The sequence below is a fragment of the Myxine glutinosa genome, chromosome 2 (assembly GCF_964187855.1).
Source record: "Myxine glutinosa chromosome 2, kmMyxGlut1.1, whole genome shotgun sequence".
NCBI lineage: Eukaryota > Metazoa > Chordata > Myxini > Myxiniformes > Myxinidae > Myxine > Myxine glutinosa.
The window spans coordinates 251,356,859-251,380,051 of NC_136262.1; the positions used below are offsets into that span (position 1 = coordinate 251,356,859).

Here is a 23,193-nt window from a genome sequence, read left to right on the forward strand (position 1 = left end):
TTGTTCATGAGAGGAATGAACGGAAACGTCTTCTTCCATTTCAGCAAACACACTGAACCTATTCTGCAGCAGAAGACCAGCTGCAGGAGCTTCTGTTTCTAAAAGAGAAACATTACGTTCATTCGACGGCGCTATCTTTTTCGAAACGTTCGCCTGTATGTCCTCATTACCGCTTCGTCTTTTATAACTCCTCCTGGAGGACACGGTAGTAAAACCCGCGTCATCAGCCGGTGAATTATCGATTTCCGCGCTCGAATGTGAAGGCTGATCTGCCGTCCCAGACGCGCCATTATCATTGCGAAGATCGACATTTGGTTCTGTCCGTCTAGATGTGCCACTAGGATCGACATTTGTTCCTGACTGTCTAGATGTGCCACCGGGTATACACTTCGGACAAGCACCTTTTAAATGTCCGAAGGCACCGCACGTGAAACACGTCATTGTCTCTGTTGCGATGTACATTCGATAATTTCGATTTTCAACGACCAACGTGGCTGAGGCATTGAGCGATTGAGCATTGTTTTTTAACACCATGTAACAGTGCTGCCGGAAGGACATGATATGGCGGACTGTAGAATCCGAACGCAAACGGAAGGGAATCATGGAGATTTTTGACACCACGGTGCCAAACTGTGTTAAAACGGACAAAATCTGTTCGTTTTTAACAAAAGGCGGTAAATTAGATAAAGTGATTTTCACCGCCGGTGAGTCCAACATACTAACGTTAACGAAAATATCTGGCGGTAAGGACAAACCAGTTTCAACCGCCTGAGCGACATAGCGCTCCTCGGAAAGAAAAACAACAACTCGTTGGTTCATCTTTGAAGCTGCTAACACATTTTCAAAACCAACGAGTTCACCCAAGCCCATCACGACGTCATCGACCCGAACCCCGTCGGGTGGACTAACTATTACCCCATTTTTACGAGTAAGTGACTCGTAAATGCTTTTCTGCAAACGACTGTTTGCCATAGCGATAAATGAACCAAAACTAAGGAAAGATTTGAAAAAGCAAAACAAAATAGAACCTATCGCAAGCAAAGCCTGCAGGCGAAGGTAAAATGAAAAGAAATAGAATAAGGGAGCCGAAAAACGACGATAATGAAAAACACGACAAGCAGAGCACAGGCCCGAAGAACACAAGGTTCTTTAGGACTCGCACCAAACTCACCGTGCGCGCTCTCTTTCTCTCTCTTGTCTCAACAAAGAAGGGAAAACACGGGGAAAACTTCACAAACACGTACAAGGACACAGAGGGAGTGAAAAGGGGGATGGGAAAGGCAACAACACAACACAGTACTCACAGCTCCTCACACACAGCAGCCATGATTGCCACACCCACGCACGACTCACCAACGACCAGCAGGGGGCGAGAGAGAGAGAGAGAGAGAGAGAGACAGAGAGACAGAGAGACAGAGAGACAGAGAGACAGAGAGACAGAGAGACAGAGAGACAGAGAGACAGAGAGACAGCCGTTGTGTTGTAGTTGCTGATGATGAACACTCACAAAATGTTTAACCACCGAAACCGTAGAGCGTACGGCCCTGGCGCTTCAAAGCGTACACCACATCCATGGCAGTAACGGTCTTTCGCTTTGCGTGCTCCGTGTAGGTGACAGCATCGCGGAGCACATTTTCCAGGAACACCTTGAGAACTCCACGGGTTTCCTCGTAGATGAGACCCGAGATGCGCTTTACTCCACCACGGCGAGCAAGGCGACGAATAGCAGGCTTTGTGATTCCCTGGATGTTATCACGCAGTACCTTGCGATGACGTTTAGCACCTCCTTTGCCGAGACCTTTTCCACCTTTACCACGTCCAGACATGACGACACCGTTTGATTCCAAAACAGATTGACCCAAACGACGAGCGTTCTTGACTCTTGTGTCTATGTCGCAAGGAACCACTGCATTGGAATATATCATTACTTTGTAATATGGTGGTTGTTTGGGGCACATATTTTGGTAAAGTTCAAAATATGTTCAACCATACCCCCTAACCGTTCAACCAACCGTTCAACCATCTTGACTGAAGGTTCCTTGCGAAGATTTTGAGGGGTCAAATGTTACTCTGGGAGTTTTCATTTTTGAAATATTGACAAAAATGTACAATGTGAATTCTGAACTCGAAGCGATTTCGACCACTTTTTCACTAAATTTAACATATTTTTTGTCATTATATCAAAAATTTGATAAATAACCCCCACAAATGTTCTATTTTCTATTACTATATTAGTTGGCATCCAGTATGCAAATTATTGGCACTCTGTGGTCCTTAAAAACATATTTATTCCAATTTTAGCAAATATCACATTTTTTGGCGAAGCGAAGCGGGCGTATAATAATATTTCGGGTGATAACACAGAGATGGCCGAGAGTTATACACTGCTATCACTTTTTTTTCATATCTAGGGACATATATCTTGCTAAAAAATCACAATGAGCCTTGCTCCATCTGTATGGTACCGACCGGTCAATTTGGGGGGTCTGGCTCATAGTCTAGAGGGCCTGGTGTCCTGATGCAACGCCCCCTGCTGCTCAGGGAAGGAATTTGTAATTTGTTCAGGAAGCCGGCGATAACTCACCTACTCTTCATGAAGGACACCATGGGATGTTTAACGTCCACCAACGAATGCCAGCAGACGGGACACTCGTTTAACGTCCATCCGAGGGATAATTTGATAGCCCTGCCTTTGAAACACCAGGGTGGAAGTTTATAGCTGGGTCTGGATTCGAACCCAGAAAAGACAGCTTATAGGGGAGTGTGCATACCTGTCGTCCAGGCCATACTGTCAGCTCTCGTTTCGAAACTAAATGATCCCTCTCGCATGTCACGCATTGCACACGTTATACATACGGTTATAGTGAAGATGCTGACCGAGTGTAAACAACACCGAGTATCTACAGGATTAACCTTTTACAGGTACGATGACGATGATGACGTCAGCAGGTTCAAAGATTGAAATTTAAAATATCATAGTTAAAAAAAAAAAACTCGAAACATTATTAGAAGAAAGAGACTTTCAACGTGAACACATGCGGAAGTGGCTGCGTTTCCAGGGACGCGCTGTCGGTTGCTATGGACTCACTTCCTCCCGGCATGCACCGCTTTGAATGCTTAAACGTCACGACTAGAGGATAGCGAATGCTGCATCATGGTGTTGGAAAGTACAATGGTGTGGTAAGCTGTGGTACCGATACGGGGTTTCTGAAGAGTTTAACAACCTTTCACTCTCGACCTCATAATATGGTCCGAATGTTTGTTTGAATGTTTCGCGTAAAGTCGCGTAAACGCGTTTCGGCCTTCACTCCACGTAACCTCACAAAAGTGCTGCTTTATTTTGTCATCGATTTCTATCTCAATCTGTTTTTAACTTGTATTGATCTGCTCCGTCATCGGCATCGTAATCCTATTTATTATCCTTTATTACAATGGTAATTGAGGTGCATACGTACTCTTGACAAAGCTTCCAGGTATTCACAAGTCGAGAAACGTCGCAAGGCTCGAATCCGTCCCGGATTGATCGACACTCCGTCGCGGCCATTGTCATGAACAAGGGATTTGGGACACGGAAGGAGCCGTTTGGCCCATCGTGCCTGCGCGATATCAACCAGATTGAGATGAATGTTTTATGAGGTGGAAGCTCTTCTTCTTCTCCTCTCACTCTAATCACCCATGCTTTTTGGTTTCCTCCTTCATTTCTTGCTTTTTGGTTTCCTCCTTCATTTCTTGCTTTATGTTTCCTCCTTCATTTCTTGCTTTTTGGTTTCCTCCTTCATTTCTTGCTTTTTGGTTTCCTCCTTCATTTCTTGCTTTTTGGTTTCCTCCTTCATTTCTTGCTTTTTGGTTTCCTCCTTCATTTCTTGCTTTTTGGTTTCCTCCTTCATTTCTTGCTTTATGTTTCCTCCTTCATTTCTTGCTTTTTGGTTTCCTCCTTCATTTCTTGCTTTTGGGGTTTGCTCCTTCATTCCTTGCTTTTGGGGTTTCCTCCTTCATTTCTTGCTTTTGGGGTTTCCTCCTTCATTTCTTCCTTTTGGGGTTTCCCCCTTCATTTTTTGCTTTTTGGATTTCCTCCTTCATTTTTTGCTTTTGGGGTTTCCTCCTTCATTTCTTGCTTTTTGGATTTCCTCCTTCATTTTTTGCTTTTGGGGTTTCCTCCTTCATTTTTTGCTTTTGGGGTTTCCTCCTTCATTTTTTGCTTTTGGGGTTTCCTCCTTCATTTTTTGCTTTTGGGGTTTCCTCCTTCATTTTTTGCTTTTGGGGTTTCCTCCTTCATTTTTTGCTTTTGGGGTTTCCTCCTTCATTTTTTGCTTTTGGGGTTTCCTCCTTCATTTTTTGCTTTTGGGGTTTCCTCCTTCATTTTTTGCTTTTGGGGTTTCCTCCTTCATTTTTTGCTTTTGGGGTTTCGTCCTTCATTTTTTGCTTTTGGGGTTTCCTCCTTCATTTTTTGCTTTTGGGGTTTCCTCCTTCATTTTTTGCTTTTGGGGTTTCCTCCTTCATTTTTTGCTTTTGGGGTTTCCTCCTTCATTTTTTGCTTTTGGGGTTTCCTCCTTCATTTTTTGCTTTTGGGGTTTCCTCCTTCATTTTTTGCTTTTGGGGTTTCCTCCTTCATTTTTTGCTTTTGGGGTTTCCTCCTTCATTTTTTGCTTTTGGGGTTTCCTCCTTCATTTTTTGCTTTTGGGGTTTCCTCCTTCATTTTTTGCTTTTGGGGTTTCCTCCTTCATTTTTTGCTTTTGGGGTTTCCTCCTTCATTTTTTGCTTTTGGGGTTTCCTCCTTCATTTTTTGCTTTTGGGGTTTCCTCCTTCATATTTTGCTTTTGGGGTTTCCTCTTTCATTTTTTGCTTTTGGGGTTCGTTTCTTCATTTTTTGCTTTTGGGGTTCCTCTTTCATTTCTTCCTTCACCTATCCCTTATCCTTCATAAAGCTGATTGAGTTGTCTCCCTTATCTAGACAATCTTTTGCTCTCATGTTATTTGGTTTTTTTGCTCTAAATATGCATTGACCTGGCATGGAGAACCAAATAAAACGAATCAAAATGGGAGTAAAACAGACACCAACTAGGACGGCACTCAGTAGAGAGCATACATCCGCCTGGTTGGCCTTATCACTCAATGGTGAAGAATCGCTTTAAAATTAATACTAGCTGGATCCGGATCGTCACCAAAATCTAATCATTTTGTCCTTGTCTCATACGCTACATCTATCAAATTTCGTCTGAATCCATCCACATCTTTTTGAGATATTTTGTTCACAAACGGACAGACATTGGTGAAAACATAACCCCCATCCACCTTTTGTGGCGGAGGTAACTACAATGGTGCCATGCTGAACAGTTTACTTTTTGCATCCCACTGATAGCCGGATCTGGATTTGGACTTGAACGCAATTTAATCTGCTCGTACTGGTCACCGAACCAAGTCGTCCACTAAGCTTTGTCATAACTCGTCTACAACATTTTTATCAAGCTATATATAGTTTGTGGCCCTATCCCTCAATTGGCCCTATCCCTCAATTGGCCCTATCCCTCAATTGGCCCTATCCCTCAATTGGCCCTATCCCTCAATTGGCCCTATCCATCAATTGGCCCTATCCCTCAATTGGCCCTATCCCTCAATTGGCCCTATCCCTCAATTGGCCCTATCCCTCAATTGGCCCTATCCCTCAATTGGCCCTATCCCTCAATTGGCCCTATCCCTCCTCTTCACCAAAATCTAATCAATTCGTCCTTGTCACACACCCAACCTGCCCACCAAATTTAATCCGAATTCGTCCATAACTTTTTGAAACAAACAGGTGAAAACATAACCTCCGTCCATCTTCGGTGGCGGAGGTAATGTATGACATTTAAATACATATCACGATGTGCAACAACTCATTACTGGCATCCAGCTCAAGCGGAATATAACTTGAAACATTAACGTTTTCTTTTGGCTTGAGTTTAGATCTGCTGAATTCACAATCATGCCGACAGTATAAATCTGTGACATAATGAAGGTATCGAGGAGGGCGGTTGGCCTTTTGTGGTTGGAGTTGTGGGTCAGCTTCTAGGGTCACTGGCCAGACCATGCATGGAAGTATTGTCTCTTCATCTTCACATAACTGTAGGTGAGCACTGAGCATCGCCAACAAACCATAGAATCAGTGAGACCTTCTGTGTCAATTTACGCCCAGCTTGTTAACCAAGTAGAATACCTGTTCCCTTTACTGTTCTCGGGGCACGTACAAAACATACGTGACATTTTGGGTTGGGAATGTTTAATGGGGCATCTCGGGGAAAGGGGTGGTGTTGCTGTCACCATATTGTGACGTCATCATCTTCATGGAGTAACCATCTTGGATTTCCCTTTACCACGACAGGACGTGCCACTTTAGAATGACCTTGCTTTCACTTGAATTCGTCCAAAAATGGCAGAAGCAGAACTGACTTGAGCTTACAATGGCAGAACTGACTTGAGCTTACAATGGCAGAACTGACTTGAGCTTACAAGATTATTTTTGAAAAGAAAGCAGGAAGTACAACTAAGTTTGTTGAATTGTTCTGATTTGGTTGTTGTTGTAGGAGAACTGCATCACCAACATGGATCTCACGGTTGCAAGCATGCCGCTTTGTATCGACCTTTTGTTTAATTTTTTGTTGGACAGCAACGTCTTGATCCAGAGCGTTTTAGTTCAGGATTGCTGGTCTCCTTTGGAAGGTGCGAAGCTTGGTGGACATTTCCTTTCCAAAAAGAATGCTGTGGAGATTGTCCTGATGTTCGACTGAAGAAGGCACAGGAATGTGTAATTTATTGGTTCATTGTGAGTCATTCACGTACCGGCTGTCCATGTCTGATGTTCGACTGAAGAAGGCACAGGAATGTGGAATTTATTGGTTCATTGCTAGTCATTCACGAACCGGCTCTCCATGTCTGATGTTCGACTGAAGAAGGCACAGGAATGTGTAATTTATTGGTTCATTGCTAGTCATTCACGAACCGGCTCTCCATGTCTGATGTTCGACTAAAGATGGCACAGGAATGTGGAATTTATTGGTTCATTGCTAGTCATTCACGAACCAGCTGTCCATGTCTGATGTTCGACTAAAGATGGCACAGGAATGTGGAATTTATTGATTCATTGCTAGTCATTCACGAACCAGCTGTCCATGTCTGATGTTCGACTAAAGATGGCACAGGAATGTGTAATTTATTGGTTCATTGCTAGTCATTCACGAACTAGCTGTCCATGTCTGATGTTCGACTAAAGATGGCACAGGAATGTGGAATTTATTTGTTCATTGCTAGTCATTCACGAACCGGCTCTCCATGTCTGATGTTCGACTAAAGATGGCACAGGAATGTGGAATTTATTGGTTCATTGCTCGTCATTCACGAACCGGCTCTCCATGTCTGATGTTCGACTAAAGATGGCACAGGAATGTGGAATTTATTGGTTCATTACTAGTCATTCACGAACCGGCTCTCCATGTCTGATGTTCGACTAAAGATGGCACAGGAATGTGGAATTTATTGGTTCATTGCTAGTCATTCACGAACCAGCTGTCCATGTCTGATGTTCGACTAAAGATGGCACAGGAATGTGGAATTTATTGATTCATTGCTAGTCATTCACGAACCAGCTGTCCATGTCTGATGTTCGACTAAAGATGGCACAGGAATGTGGAATTTATTGGTTCCATGATTTATCATTCGTTGTTTCCGCATTGTTTGTTTGCTCTTGACTTCCCACCTGTGCATGGCACAGGTACCTCGTTGTGTACAATAAAATTGTGCAATAAAGTGGCAGAAAAGTGAAATAGCCCGGAAAGTCTTGGGAAGGGTAGATGCTATGTACCGGAAGGAAGGGCTTACACAGTCGGCCTTCTTTTCGCTCGCAGAGCGTAGCTGAAAGCAATGAGTGGTTAACCACATCGCACTCTACTACAGCACGAGACGTGCACTGGCCCTGTGACAAATAAACACAAGCACCACTCATCATCATTGAGCAGGACAGTATATTATTACTCCCGCCAAGGAGTAACGCATTCGATCGTGTCCGTCCGTGTGTGTGTGTGTTTGTGAACAAGATATCTGGAAAAGTTCTGAACGGATTTGGATGAAAGTTGGTGGGATGATTGCCCTTGGGAAAAGGAAGAATTGATTACGTAGTTTTTGGTGAAGCTCAGGATATTATTCCCGATCCAGGAATTTATTTTTGGAATTTTCTTGGGGAAAGATTTTTTCTGTTTTACTGCATTAAAGCTTTTATTCTTATTCTCAAATGATGTTTTTCTCCTCCAATTCCGAGATATATCAAAATAAATTCTCTGACAGTTCGGGCTTACTTTCTTTTTCATTTATTGTTTTGGGGAGAGGGGATGTTAAACAAAACGTATTATTCCAACTAAACCCACGGCGGGAGTATGCGCTCTACTGAGTGCCGTTCTAGTTTAATCCGTTTCCTTGCACCTGCTGAGTTGGATACTGTCAGATAGTTGTAGATGTAGTTTCAAAATGTAATATACAAGTTGAAAAATATCGTTTTGCTTTTTGGTTGTGGTTGATGTTCCCTTCTTTTTACCTGTGATATGTCGTAAGTCTACAAGAGCTTCGCGTTGCTGCTACAAATCCCGTACCGAGAAGGGGACTATAGGTTTGCTCTCAGTCCGTCTGTCCCACCTGTGGTTTTCTGCACAATTTCCTTACCCTTTAACATATTGTACTGAAACTTGGTACATGGTTTTATTATAATAAGTTACAGAACAAGTTCAAGTTTCAGGGCGCTTCATCAATTTTTTTAATTTGTAAAAAAAACCATTAATTGGCACCGGTAAGGGACATGTATTGCAAAGCAATTCTTGCTCTTGTTGTTACCTCCACCACCAAAGGTGGATGGAGGTTATGTTTTCACCCCTGTCTGTTTGTCTGTCTGTCCGTTTGTGAACAGAATATCTCAAAAAGTTGTGGACTGATTCGGACGAAATTCGGACGAAGACGCAGAGATGTAGCTTATGTCACAAGGACGAAATGATTATATTTTGGTGAAGATCTGGATTCGGATCCGGCTACTATAATTTTTTAAGTGATTCTTCACCATTGGGAGATAGGGCCAAAAACGGTACATAGCAGGATATCTCAAAAAGTTATGGATGGATTTGGACGAAACTTGGTGGATAGGTTGGGTGTCTGACAAGGATATTTCGATTCGATTTTGGTGGAGATCTGAATATGGATTCGGATATGAGAATTATTTAATTTTCAAGTGATTCTTCACCATTGAGAGATCGGGTAAAAAATGCTATATATATATATATATATATATATATATATATATGTATATATATATATATATATATATATATATATATATATATATATATATATATATATATATATATATATATATATATATATATATATATATATATATATATATATTGTCACGGTTTTCGCGCGACCCTCCTGCCCTTACCAAGGGGAGATTAAGCCCCTTGTTCTTTTTGGGTCGTCGCAACCGAGAGACTTGAATCGCCCCTCCCGGGCAGACGCAGGGTAGGGTTCCGGGACAATTCTCGCACGTACCTAAATACCCACGCCGCCGCGGAAGCGAGGATCAAGTCTCGCACGAGCCACGCGTAATTTGAGTACGTCCGAGCGGATGGCGTACCATGTGGTCCGTGCAGATCTCTGGTATTGGAACCCGATTCGAGCGGTTTTATTCATACCACGCTTGGTCAATAGATGGAAGGGACGAGACGGTTGAATAAAAGGAAGAACACAGGTTTAATAATTACTTACACTAATATGTACAAGTCGAAGAGACGCAGAGCAGAACTTAAGCAGTCTTAACTTATCCCCAGACACGGGCCCGATCACACTCACAGGGGAAATGTAGAAAGGATGATGTTCACGCGCTGAACGTGCCGGCTTGGTCGTCCAGGAACAGCTTCGCCCGGCGTGGCTCTCTGCGGTCACAGCACGTCCCTCGATGAAGGCAAGCAGGCGGCCGGAGGGATCCTTGCAGCGCATCTCTCGAACAAAGAGCAGAGCAGGCAGGCGGGAAAATGTACGCGTCTCTCGCCAGGCTTGGCGGTTTCTCACAGCGCTATTAAATAACGGCGCACTCTCACTCACGTAACTCAATCGAGGATTTTCCTCAAGCTCAACCGAGCGTTTAATTTGTAAGAGCGCCTTATAACTTGGTTCTTAGTAAATAACTTGGTTCTCTTTTAACTCTCTCAACTCTTGAACCCTCTTTCTCTTCTCTTTGGTTCAGCGCACCTCCCTCAGAACTGAGGTGGGGGGCTTTGCGCAACGGGTTATATTGCCAACCCCCTTAGCTCGCTCGAATGTTCTAACCACGCCTTTTGACGCAGTGCTAAGCCACTCCCTTCGAGCCCTGATTGGTGGCTCGCGCTTACCGTCGGCTTCTCCTCCGCCTTCCTTCGGTCTTGCCTCGACTTGTCAGGACTGCCTCGTGTTAATTTGCGCCAAAAGCCACAGTATCGAGGCTGCATAAGCAATGAAAGGACCTAACTCTCATTATTCTACTCAACGCAAAACTAACACAGGAAAAGGACTATGCTTACATTTACTAAGACATAACTGAACTAACGCGAGGCTACGTGTTGTCGTGTGACTAAACTATGAGGGGGAAATTAACCTTTATTTGTAAAGAACTCAAAACCGCAACAATATATATATATATATATATATATATATATATATATATATATATATATATATATATATATATATATATATATATATTGTAACGAATTTGAGAAGTGTAACGGTTTTGAGAAGTGTAACAATTTTGGAGAAAGTGTAACGAATGTGAAAAGTATGGTTTTGTTGTGTGTAACATCCTCGTAATGTAAATAATGGTCGCAGCCGTCCTCCTAGTTAATTCCATGAAACTTACACACAGGCCACGATATATCTTTTTAAATAGTTTATTTCCTTATTCTATGTAGGCTAAATATGTGTTTCCCACTAGATTGACTCTGCATTGCATCAAACGAAATAAAGCGTAGGCCCCTCCGATGATCCATGGCAGCTCAAGTGCCAGGGATTCCCCCACTTGAGCTTTGACAGCAACCGTTTATTGCAGTACTGAACTGCTGTGCAACGTGACGGCGCCTTACCTGCAGCTGCTGACCGGTTTTCGCCATTTACGGCCATTACGAACAAGGGGAGTGGCTAGAGAAGACGGGTCGCCCCCCTCGTCATAGGGGGGAGGAGTAAGTCGGCCCCGCTCATCCAACCCAGAACAAGGGGTTTGGCTAAGAGAGGGCGGAGCGGGAACCACCGAGAAAGTGCGCGAAGGTTCGGTGAGAAACCAATATAAGCCGCCGCGGGACGCACTCCACCCTCTTGCTCTGACCCCGTCCTCTTGCTCTGACCCCGTCCTCTTGCTTGCTGTCGCTCGTTGTTGCTGGGGAGAAGGAAGACGCCTGAACGAGCAGGTGTGTGCGAGCCATCGTGCGACCAGCTGCGCTGCAGCTAAGGGGGCAGCTAAGGGGCCGCAGGCCACAAAAAGGACGCGCCAGGCAGCAATCCACGCTGGACCCTCCATTGCCTCCCAAAACAACCATCCATCCTCAAGCCATACCTGCCTGCAATATCCCCCGTGTAAGTGTGAACGTCGTCTGTCTTGAATGTTGTCCTGGGGTTTTTAAGTAAATTGAATAGTATAAGCTAACGATTCACTGTGTGACTGCTTCTTCCATCCATTGCTTGTAAATAACTTTGATCGCTCCTTCTTTTTGCTTGTGTGTATATTTAATCCTGTTATTCCTCCGTACTCTGTCTTCTTCTCTCTTCCTCTTTACATTCGGTCGCTTTAGAGGTTTCCCGATTGAATACCTGTGGCGCGATTGGTCAACGTTGGGGGAGTCGGACTAATCAGGGATCCTGTAACGGTCGCGGTTGACCATCCGCTCGGCCCAAAGTAACATCTTGTCCGCGACCCGTAACAATATATATATATATATATATATATATATATATATATATATATATATATATATATATATATATATATATATATATATATATATATATATAGTGTTGCGGAGATGAGGACTGTATATTTTTTGATTGTGTGCTGTACTATTATTATTATTGTTTATTCTGCGCCCCCCCCTACCTCCGGAGCTGTGTAAAGGTGAAAGGGCATCCCATAATTAGTCCACAAGCATACACATCAGCCAAATAATAGAATACCCCTGTTGATAGTTATCTCTTATTCTGTGTTTTAGGGTAAGGCTGTGTCTCCCATTAATTGAAGTACTCCATTGCACCAGTGAAAGAGAATAGATCCCCTTTCCTTCCCATCCCCAAAATCTCCCTTTCCTTCCCATCCCCAAAATCTCCCTTTCCTTCCCATCCCCAAAATCTCCATTCCCTTTTACATCCCCTCTCGTGATTGCCAACCCTCGATTGCCAATTACATCCCCTCTCGTCATTGCTGAGCCCTCGATTCCCAATCACCTCCCCTCCAATAACCGCCATTGACCACGAGGCAGGGTCGGAGAAGAAAGGCGTGTCTCCACCTCGTCATAGAGGGGAGGAGGGGCGTACCCGCCCGTCGTCATCAAGGGGGGAGCCCGAGGGTCGCGCGACCAACCAGGGCCGAGGTGAGCACCCCGATGGGCGTGTCCAAAACGCCGTCGGCGTAATCGCTGGAGGCGCTATAAAAGGCGCGAACGGAAGTGAGTGGTGAGTTGGTCTGAGTTGGTTGAGAGTCGGTCGTCAAGTGGAGAGTGGTGAAGAGTCAGTCAGTAGAGGTGGTGGTCAAGTGGTTGCGTTGGTTGCGGTGAGGAGTCGGTGGTAAAGAGTGAGGGACCAAGAAAGAGTTGAGGGTGTGGACCAACGAGTCAGACAAGTCCTGGGAACGCAGCGGAGGCCGCGGCAGCAAGAACACCCAACAGCCAAAGGGGGCCTGAACGGCGGTTTGGAGCAGGACCGTAAAGGAACGGCGGCTGCTAAACGCGCCGGTTGAGCTGCAGGACCCCCTTGGACCTTTCCTCTCCCTCCAGCCATCCACCTTCTGCCTTTCCACCCTTCTTGTATACTTGAGTTTGTTTTGTTTGTTCTGTCCCTGGGTATTTAATTAAGTCTGTAGGTAAGCTAAAATTTGCACTGTGTCACCTGCGTCTTATGTGTTGTAAATAAACCTTGAGTGCTCCTTTTTGCTTGTGTAAATAATAAATCAAATTACTCTTCTGTCCGTCTATTCGTTTTATTCCTTTTCCTCTTGCATTTCGTCGTTTCAGTCTTTTCCCAGATTGGGCAGCTGTGGTGCGATACGGCCAAAGTTCTGGGTGAATCGGGTGAGTCAGGGATCCTGTTAGGTCGCGGTTAAATACACCACCGCTCGGTCATCATAACATCTAAACCGCGATCTGTAACAATATATATATATATATGTGTATATATATATATGTGTATATATATATATATGTATGTATATATATATATATATATATATATATATATATATATATATATATATATATATATATATATATATATATATATATATATATATATATATGTAACATGATATTTAAAAAAGTTATGGACGAGTTATGAATAAACTTGGTGGACGAGTTGGTTAGGTGACCAGAACAAGCCGATTAGATTTTGGTTCATGTCCGAATCCAGATCCGGCCTATAAGTGGGATACAAAACGTAAACTGTTCACCAGGTGGAGGTATGCTCTCCACTGAGTGCCGTTCTAGTTCTTCTTGTTTTTGTTGTTGTTGGGGGGTTGATTTTTATAAATGTGCACCCATTGATCAGACAGCTACTGGACCAAACCCACATCTGTCGCTTGACTCCACAGACCATAGCGCCAAGACAAAATGATATGGCCGCCATCTTGGTTTTCTGGGGGGCCTAGCACATTAGGAGTGTAGGCCTCTGCTGATTATACACTGCCCGGGTTTGTTGCGTGAGATTTCCATTGGCTTAGTTTGGGTTGAGTGTTATTGGCGGAGGGACCCCAAAAAATATAATTTTATGTCGAATAATAGTAAGGTTTAATCGAGCCATTCGGAACCCATGGAAATCAAGCATTACGGTACATTACATTATCAACCTGTAAGCAAATTATTTAAAAATAGTGTTACATAATTTTTTTAATGGTTCCTTTATTAGTATTAAGCAATCCGTGACCGTGTGACAAATCAGCTCGTTCTGATATAACCATGGGAAGGGTGACATGTGTAAGAGGTGTTGAGTTCATCTTATAATAGCGCATTAAATGTGCGTTTCCCAATCGCGCCATTAATGGATTTTTCGCAGGTTGTGACCACAGTGCGGTCATTCTTGTTTCTCAGATGTAACAGTGATGTGCAATTTTATTTATATTCACTGTTCATTTTTCCATAGTGTGGACAACAGTGAGTTCATGAGAAATGGAGACTTTGTGCCAACTCGACTGCAGGTTCAACAGGATGCTGTCAACATTGTGTGCCACTCAAAGACTCGCAGCAACCCTGAAAATAATGTGGGGCTTATAACCCTGGCAAAGTGAGTATTTAATGAAGGCTTAAATTTGTTTGTAGTTGTACATGAATACAAACATCCAGCCATTTTGGTTGTGCAATGATCTTTTGAGTTGGGTGTTTGGGCTTCAAGTTTATTTTCATTACTTGGTTGTTTTTAAAATATATATATTTTGAGATATTCTTTGGTGCAAGTCGTGTGCCTGAATGTTGTATTATCTTAACCTTTTTATGCCTCAGCCGACAAAGTCGCCGGGTGTACGTTTTAGGGTTGTCCGTACGTCCGTCCGTACGGGCTAAACCTCGTTTTTCTCAGCAACATATGTCCGATTGAGACAAAACTTTCAGGGTAGGAGTGACACCCATGCATAATGTTTTTATGATAATTGTGACGTCGTAGGTCACGTGGTATGGTGGCCATCTTGGATTAAAACAAATGATTAAAAAATTATTTCTCGGGAACCGCGGAATGGAAAAATTTGAAACTTGGCACATTGTCAAGTACTCCCAATGGGGAACAAAAGCATGATGATGACGACATCATAGGTGAAGTGGTATACCAGCCAAAAATGTTTTTATCGAATTCCTTATCCTAAAAATCTGAAATTGCAGGCACATGATCTATGACTCATTTGTATTGAAATATTAAATTTATGACATCATAGGTCACATGGCTTGGCAGCCATTTTGGATTGAAGGAAAATATTAAATAATTATATCTCTGAAACCGCTAACCCTAACGATGCAAAATTTTACAAATATCATCTAACAGCACTGTTGCATATAGTTTGAAAATGATGATGTCATAGGTCACGTAGTTTTTAATTGGCTGAGGGCATGGCTGTGCCTCTGATGCAATGCCCTCTGTTTGTTTGGGCAGGAATTTGCAATTTGTACATAGTGCCGGCGCTAGCTTGCCTACTCTTCGTGAAGGACACAATGGGATCTTTAACGTCCACCAATGAATGCTGGCAGATGGGATGCCCATTTAACATCCATCTAAGGGACGGCACATGCATTGATCATTCACCCTGCCTGTGAAACACCAGTATGACACTTTTTAGCTCAGTCGGGATTCAAACCCAGGCTAGACAGCTTGGAGGCAGGTGTGTGTACCTCTAAGCACAGTCCTGCTAAAATGAACAAATTGGAACTAAATAACCTTCTTCATTACCTACGGGACAGAATAACTTTCTTCATTTGTGTAGCTTCATAAATGTGTATTAATTTCTCGGTTATCTTTTTAACTTGCACAATAAAATTGTGATGATATATTTTTTCCCTCTCCATAGTAATTGTGAAGTGTTGACCACACTGACATCAGACACTGGGAAAATTTTGTCAAAACTTCATGCAGTTCAACCCAATGGCGATATAAACTTCTGCACGGGCATCAGGGTGGCACACGTAAGTTTTGTGTTTCTGCGCCTTTTCCTGGCGAGCTCGGAGATCAATCTCGGGACGTTGTTCTGATCTTTGCCGTCTCTGAATTACACAGCTGGCACTGAAGCATCGTCAAGGCAAGAATCACAAGATGCGTATCGTTGCGTTTGTTGGCAGCCCCATCGAGAATGATGAGAAAGAGGTACGTGTCGTGTATGTGTGTTTGCATGCCTGCACTTTAATACATGTTTCATTGTTTAAGAAATTACATGCACTTCAAAGTTGATGAGTTGTTGAGTCCTGTAAAGTTGAGTTTAAACTTCAAAGTTGAGTCCTGTAAAGGTACCGAGTATGAATGATCGTTTTAAGGCCATTTTTCCCCGCTAGAGCGGGGGTTAGCCTTGCGGGCCCCATGACAATCATGGTTCCCTGTTTGAGGCAATGCTTTTATGGCCGGATGCCCTTCGTGACGCCAACCCTTGGTCGCCTCTTACGATGCGCAGGGATACGGTGCACCTATTCTAAACCGGGGTACACACCGGGATCATTCATCCCAGCAAGCTGGTACTCAATTTGCCTACCTCGGAAGGATGACAGGCTGAGTCAACCCCTCTGTGGCGTTAATTCAGCAATCGACCGGGATTCGAACCCAGGATCCTAGGATCCCAAGCCGGCACCCTAACCGCTAAGCCAACACCAGGCTTAGTATACCTAGTATAGTGACGCATATCTGATATTGCATTTAATTACTTTACACTTATCTTTACACTTATCTTTGACACCCGCTGGGACCCCAAAACGTTCCACAGAAGGTTATTATATTTCCTTTTAGTAAAATAGGCAAATGTAATGGTAACTAAGTGCATCACACTGTCATGTGACGAGATCCTCAGCTCTGATTGGTGTATGTTTGTTGGGACATACGGACAGACAAACGCTGTTCTAGACGGCTTTGCCCTACGGGCTACACCGTAAAAACTTCGGATCCCTACTCGTACCTTATTTACCAACCAGTTGCTCTGAAACCCGATACAGCCCTTCTACTTAAATGGCCGGCACAATCACTCGGACTTCGATTTTTCAATTTCAGTTTTTCGATTTTCATTTTATTTTTTACCCTCGCCAGAGGAGAGTTATCTATTGTTATCCAGTTACCTATTGCATTTGAGTCCGTTTGTTACTTGGCGAATTTTTTTTTTTTTTTTTTGCAAGTATGCTGATCAATCCGATTTGTGTGTTTGTGTGTTTGTTTGTTCGCACAGAATAAATGTGATTTTCTCTGCAACCGTTGGTCCGATTGACAGGAAATTTTCACCACAGCTGCACCTCCACCTGTATAATTTTTTACTGATAATTATCACGTCATAGGTCACGTGGTTCGGCCACCATCTTGGAAAAACCGAAAAACTTTGCACCTCTATTATATCTGAAAGCGCAGAATAGAAAAAAATTGAGACATGGCTCATTGTAAAGAACTCTCCATGGGGAATAAAATATGTTAATGATGATGTCATAGGTGCCTCCATTATGACGTCATAATTCGACAAGTACAAAACTTCATCCGATCAAGATGAAATTTCTTGAGCGTCATGTAGGCATAAATTGGTGGAGGAAAAAAATAATCATGTCATCGGTCACGTGGTTCGGCCGCCATATTTGTTTTAACACAAAAGCCTTAAAAACCACTGAAAATACATCCTGGCGAGGGTCTGCAATCTTTGATTGCTCTTTCTTGTTATTAATTTGCTTTCAATATCATGAATAACTACCGTAGAATGGCACTCGGTAGGGCGTATACTTCCGCCATGCTGAACAGTTTGGTTTGTAGCCCACTGATAGGCCGGATCTGCATCCGTATCTTAACCAAGATTGAATCGGCTTGTTCTTGTCACGTACCCAACTCCTCCACCAATTTTCGTCTGGACCCGTCCATAACGTTTTGAGATATTGTGCTCACAGACAGACACTACATTTCAAAATGTGCAATTTATTTTGCCACATTAGGTTTTCCTTCACACACGTCTGGATCTCGCAAGTTATAGAAACTTTTTTGTGGAAAACGATACGTGCTGGTTTTTATATTATTTATAAAGGCCTGTGTCTAAATTTATATGTCCTCGTAATTTCTGATGTAAAATTCTTGTAATTTTTCGTTCCCCAAAACTCATCAGGACTAAATTGTTGTGCAATTAATGACGTTTGCTTTGAGAGTTTTACTATTTGTGCAGTCTTTTGTTTCCTATCCGATGAGTGCAGTTACTGAAACTTGCAAAGCGACTGAAGAAGGAAAAAGTAAATGTGGACGCCATTAACTTTGGAGAAGAGGTGATTGCATTTTGAAATTGTCATCGTCCTGCAAGTTTTTGTTGACTTGCCTTTTCCTGCACAATCTCATATTTTGCTTATGAAAGATGCTCCTGACTCGTCGGTGTGAAATGAACACCACTTATTTCCCATTAACTCTTACCCCACTGTGCAATATGACCACCACTAGAGCAATACACCATGTACCATCCACGTTGATATGTGTATTTGTGCCTGAACGTAGACGCTTTTCCAATTCAAATTCATATTTTGTTGCCGCACTTGTTGGATTGCTATTTTTGGCATCAGGAATTTATGTAACATCCTTTACCTGTTTACAAACAAGTACGAGCATCGACACTTGTGCCCATCTCGGCTCAGCTTCAGCAATTTAAAGTGGTGATATTTCCACAAAGTGATGCGTTTTTTGAGACACTGTGCACTATAAAAAATGGGATATACAGTAACCATGTGTGGCCTTGCTGGACCATACTGTATTGGGTTTTTTTTGTTGTTCTCCTTTTCTCTTTATAAGGGGTGAGTGAGGTCAGTTACAAACTGTAATGTGTTTGTGCTAAAAAAAATCTAATTTTACACAAAATGACGTTTGCTCGGACACACTACACCTGGAAATAAGTTTTGGGCCATAGTGTAATCATATTTTGCCTTGTTGGACAACGCACTAGAGTTTTTGTGATGTAAAACACCAAGTGATCAATTTTGAAGCTTTTGCCATATACAGTACTATATATCCATGCACACAATACAGTACGTGCACACAAGAGCTCCATTATCTTTTGAGCTCCACAAACTACATTGTTAATCAAAATCATTTTCATAGTAAACTTCTTGGTGATGTAAAATTTAATTAACAGTTCATCTTTTTTGTTTTTAAACACAGTATATAATTTTTATTTATTTATTTATGCACAAGGTCTCGACTCATGGAAAAGCTAGGACACAGAACCTATCCAAGACAGGAGATGTGCGAAAGGTGTGAGGTGTGACCCAGCCCAGAGGGGAGAACAGTATTCCATCAAGATGCAGATGAAACCCTTGTAGGTGGACATGAGCGAAAGGTGTGCCAAGGAAGGACTGCATGACTGAGGATGCCCAGTGGGCATGTGCCTTTGGAGGCCAATTTTTAACTTGCCAAAGAGACAACGTTTGCAAGAGACAATAGACAACTTGCCCCAAGACAAGAGACACTGAGACTGACACCCAATAGTTTGAGTGACTGAACCTCTGAGATGGTTGTTGAGAATGTAGATGAGAGGGTTTGTGGAACGGTCCTTTCAGAGGCAGGGTCAAACGGAGGCAGGGTCACACGGAGGCAGGGTCAGATGGAGGCAGGGTCAGATGGAGGCAGGGTCAGATGGAGGCAGGGTCAGATGGAGGCAGGGTCAGATGGAGGCAGGGTCAGATGGAGGCAGGGTCAGATGGAGGCAGGGTCAAACGGAGGCAGGGTCAGACGGAGGCAGGGTCAGATGGAGGCAGGGTCAGATGGAGGCAGGGTCAGATGGAGGCAGGGTCAGATGGAGGCAGGGTCAGATGGAGGCAGGGTCAGATGGAGGCAGGGTCAGATGGAGGCAGGGTCAGATGGAGGCAGGGTCAGATGGAGGCAGGGTCAGATGGAGGCAGGGTCAGATGGAGGCAGGGTCAGATGGAGGCAGGGTCAGACGGAGGCAGGGACAGACCCAGACACAAACGCAGACGGAGGCAGGGACAGACCCAAACACAGACGGAGGCAGGGACAGACCCAGATACAAACACAGATGGAGGCAGGGACAGACCCAGACACAAACGCAGACGGAGGCGGGGACAGACGGAGGCGGGGACAGACGGAGGCGGGGACAGACGGAGGCGGGGACAGACGGAGGCGGGGACAGACGGAGGCAGGGACAGACGGAGACGGAGGCAGGGACAGACGGAGACGGAGGCAGGGACAGACGGAGACGGAGGCAGGGACAGACGGAGACGGAGGCAGGGACAGACGGAGACGGAGGCAGGGACAGACGGAGACGGAGGCAGGGACAGACGGAGACGGAGGCAGGGACAGACGGAGACGGAGGCAGGGACAGACGGAGACGGAGGCAGGGACAGACGGAGACGGAGGCAGGGACAGACGGAGACGGAGGCAGGGACAGACGGAGACGGAGGCAGGGACAGACGGAGACGGAGGCAGGGACAGACGGAGACGGAGGCAGGGACAGACGGAGACGGAGGCAGGGACAGACGGAGACGGAGGCAGGGACAGACGGAGACGGAGGCAGTGACAGACGGAGACGGAGGCAGTGACAGACGGAGACGGAGGCAGTGACAGACGGAGACGGAGGCAGTGACAGACGGAGACGGAGGCAGTGACAGACGGAGACGGAGGCAGTGACAGACGGAGACGGAGGCAGTGACAGACGGAGACGGAGGCAGTGACAGACGGAGACGGAGGCAGTGACAGACGGAGACGGAGGCAGTGACAGACGGAGACGGAGGCAGTGACAGACGGAGACGGAGGCAGTGACAGACGGAGACGGAGGCAGTGACAGACGGAGACGGAGGCAGTGACAGACGGAGACGGAGGCAGGGACAGACAGAGACGGAGGCAGGGACAGACGGAGGCAGGGACAGACGCAGACGGAGGCAGACACAGACGCAGACGCAGACGGAGGCAGGGACAGATGCAGACGGAGACGGAGGCAGGGACAGATGCAGACGGAGACGGAGACGGAGGCAGGGACAGATGCAGACGGAGGCATGGACAGACACAGACGGAGACGGAGGCAGGGACAGACACAGACGGAGACGGAGGCAGGGACAGACACAGACTGAGAGGCAGACAGACAGACATGCACAGACTCGGAGGGACAGACATGTTCCATTTTTCGTGAGGGTAGGGATGGAAGGGGAGCATTCACTAGAGACAGGCTTGACAGGGTGACAAGTTTGAAAGTTCATTCTTGAGATTGGGCAGTCGTTGTTTTCTGGCTCTCCTGAAAGTATGCACAAAATTCTTAATAAATCGTAATATCTAGTTTTAAAAATGGATTTTTTTCAAAGTGTCTCTTAAGAGGTGGAGGCAGCATTGAAAAAGTGAGGATGAGTGGATAACCAGAAGTGGGTATGGGAGACAAGGAGGAGCACAAAGAGAAAGCAGATATTTGGAGTTTATCTAAATGATGAGAAGGAAGGGAAGGTGCATATGGGGAGTCTGGTGCAGGTGGAGGGAATTGGAACCCATTAAATTTGTCCATATTTGATTTGCTTCTTATTTTTATACAGTATCGAGGCTCACGGAGGAGTTAGAACACAGAATGGACCAGGATGTAACAGAACGGAAATAATAGTAGAAAGCGAGGGTTTGGGTGAGTGTGGTGGACATACCAACAACAGAGTCGAGTTACAAAATGGAATGAAACTTGGAGAAATAAGGGACGTGGGGAAGGATTGGAGGAAGAGGACACATGAAGTGAACAAAATGGATACAGACTCGAATTCTCAATCACAGAAACAAACGGAAGGAAAAACTGCAAATCCGTAGATAAGTGGGCCTGGGTAGGGTTAATGGGGGTAGAATAGACCATGGTTATGGTTGGGTGATTCCTCCTAACCCTTAAGATGTGATTAAGAAAGGATTTGCAAATTGTTCAGTAAAATAATTTCCGACTACTGTAATCATGACTTTTCTCTGAGGAAATAGCTTTAGTAATCTATTTATTTATTTATTTTTTCTCTTCTGCTTTTAGAGAGGAGGCTTTGCTCATTTGTATTCGGCATCCACAGGAAAACAACACAGAGAAGCTGACAGCTTTTATCAATGCTCTCAATGGCAAAGAAGGCACCGGATCTCATCTGGTTACTGTGCCCCCTGGGTCCAGTCTTGCAGACGCTTTGCTCAGCTCACCAATCCTGGCTGGAGAGGGAGTTGGTTTTGGTTTGGGAACCTCGAACTTTGAATTTGGAGTTGATCCAAATGCAGACCCAGAACTGGCCTTGGTAATACCACAATTATTCGACGAACCTTCCAGGCCTTCATTTTGTTTGTGCTTCCTATCCTGTTTTTATTTTATTTTTTATTTTTTCCAATATTTTGTTGTGGCATTATTTGAGTAGTTTGTCAGGAATAACATACTATCGAAGCAGTTACCGATCCCCCTTCTTGTGCAGGCTCTGCGTGTCTCTATGGAGGAGCAGCGCCAGCGCCAGGAGGAGGAAGCACGCAGGGCAGCAGCTGCCTCTGCTGTTGATGTCGGCGTGAAACCCACAGGTGGATCAGGTAGGACTTCGATAAATTTACAGCATTGTGCAAAGTTCATATAATGATGTCTTTAAAAATAATTTTTCAGGAAGCAATGTTCACAGAAGGACATTTACCCTTGGTGCAAGAAAACTTGATTAAATGATCAAAGTTACCACCCAAGGAACGAGGGAAGATACTTAGGCAACTTCCTGAAATCCTGAGACGATATACAGCAATCTTTTTATTGAATTGACGTATGTGGGGAAAATTACACGCGCAGACCAGGAATCGAACCCAGGTCCTCTGATGACCCTTCATAGCTCAGATGGCAGAGCACTGGTACTGTGAACCAGAGGACCTGGGTTCGATTCCTGGTCTGGCACGTAATTTTCCCACATATACTAATTAATTATTTACAATCCTGTTCATTTATATAATATTTTTATTACTAATCTCCAACCTTTTTGAATTGCTCTGCATTTATGAATATTCTGAGCATCACGATTACGAATATTCTGAGTCTAGGTTCAATGCACAAAACACCTTTTTTGTGGTACTACATCAAGAAACACCGACTTCCTGTCCATTATATGTGAATTGCATCTACTAAGGAATCTTTATTATTATTTTTCTTACTTTTTTGTCCATCAACTTCCCCAGCTCTATTTGCTTGTGCAAGCAGCTATAATTATTGCTCAGGATTGTAACACTAGCCATGGAATGGTCCACATGTTGTAAATGTACACTCGGCACTCTGTTTTGGCACAGCCGTCCAGC

At 44.2% G+C, this 23,193-nt stretch overlaps 2 protein-coding genes across 2 annotated transcripts in view; one reads left to right on the forward strand and one right to left on the reverse strand.

Annotated features, from left to right (window-relative positions):
* Nucleotides 1-1,514: 1,514 nt before the first annotated feature.
* LOC144890956 (histone H4-like) lies at nt 1,515-1,857 on the reverse strand. Its single transcript, XM_078772838.1, has one exon. The coding sequence runs from the start codon at nt 1,824-1,826 to the stop codon at nt 1,515-1,517; it is 312 nt and encodes a 103-aa protein (XP_078628964.1). The 5' UTR covers nt 1,827-1,857.
* A 1,200-nt stretch (nt 1,858-3,057) lies between these two features.
* PSMD4 (proteasome 26S subunit ubiquitin receptor, non-ATPase 4) overlaps nt 3,058-23,193 on the forward strand; it is a 34,921-nt gene continuing 14,785 nt past the window's right edge. The window contains exons 1-7 of the mRNA XM_068105933.2: nt 3,058-3,180; nt 14,380-14,520; nt 15,788-15,902; nt 15,994-16,080; nt 18,135-18,203; nt 21,960-22,172; nt 22,344-22,452. Of these exons, the coding sequence (XP_067962034.2) occupies nt 3,155-3,180; nt 14,380-14,520; nt 15,788-15,902; nt 15,994-16,080; nt 18,135-18,203; nt 21,960-22,172; nt 22,344-22,452 (760 nt within the window). The 5' untranslated portion in view covers nt 3,058-3,154. The remainder of the gene's footprint in view (nt 3,181-14,379; nt 14,521-15,787; nt 15,903-15,993; nt 16,081-18,134; nt 18,204-21,959; nt 22,173-22,343; nt 22,453-23,193) is intronic.

Coding starts and splice junctions, on each gene's coding strand:
- LOC144890956 (XM_078772838.1), bottom strand. CDS start 1,826: ATGTCTGGACGTGGTAAAGGTGGAAAAGGTCTCGGCAAAGGAGGTGCT.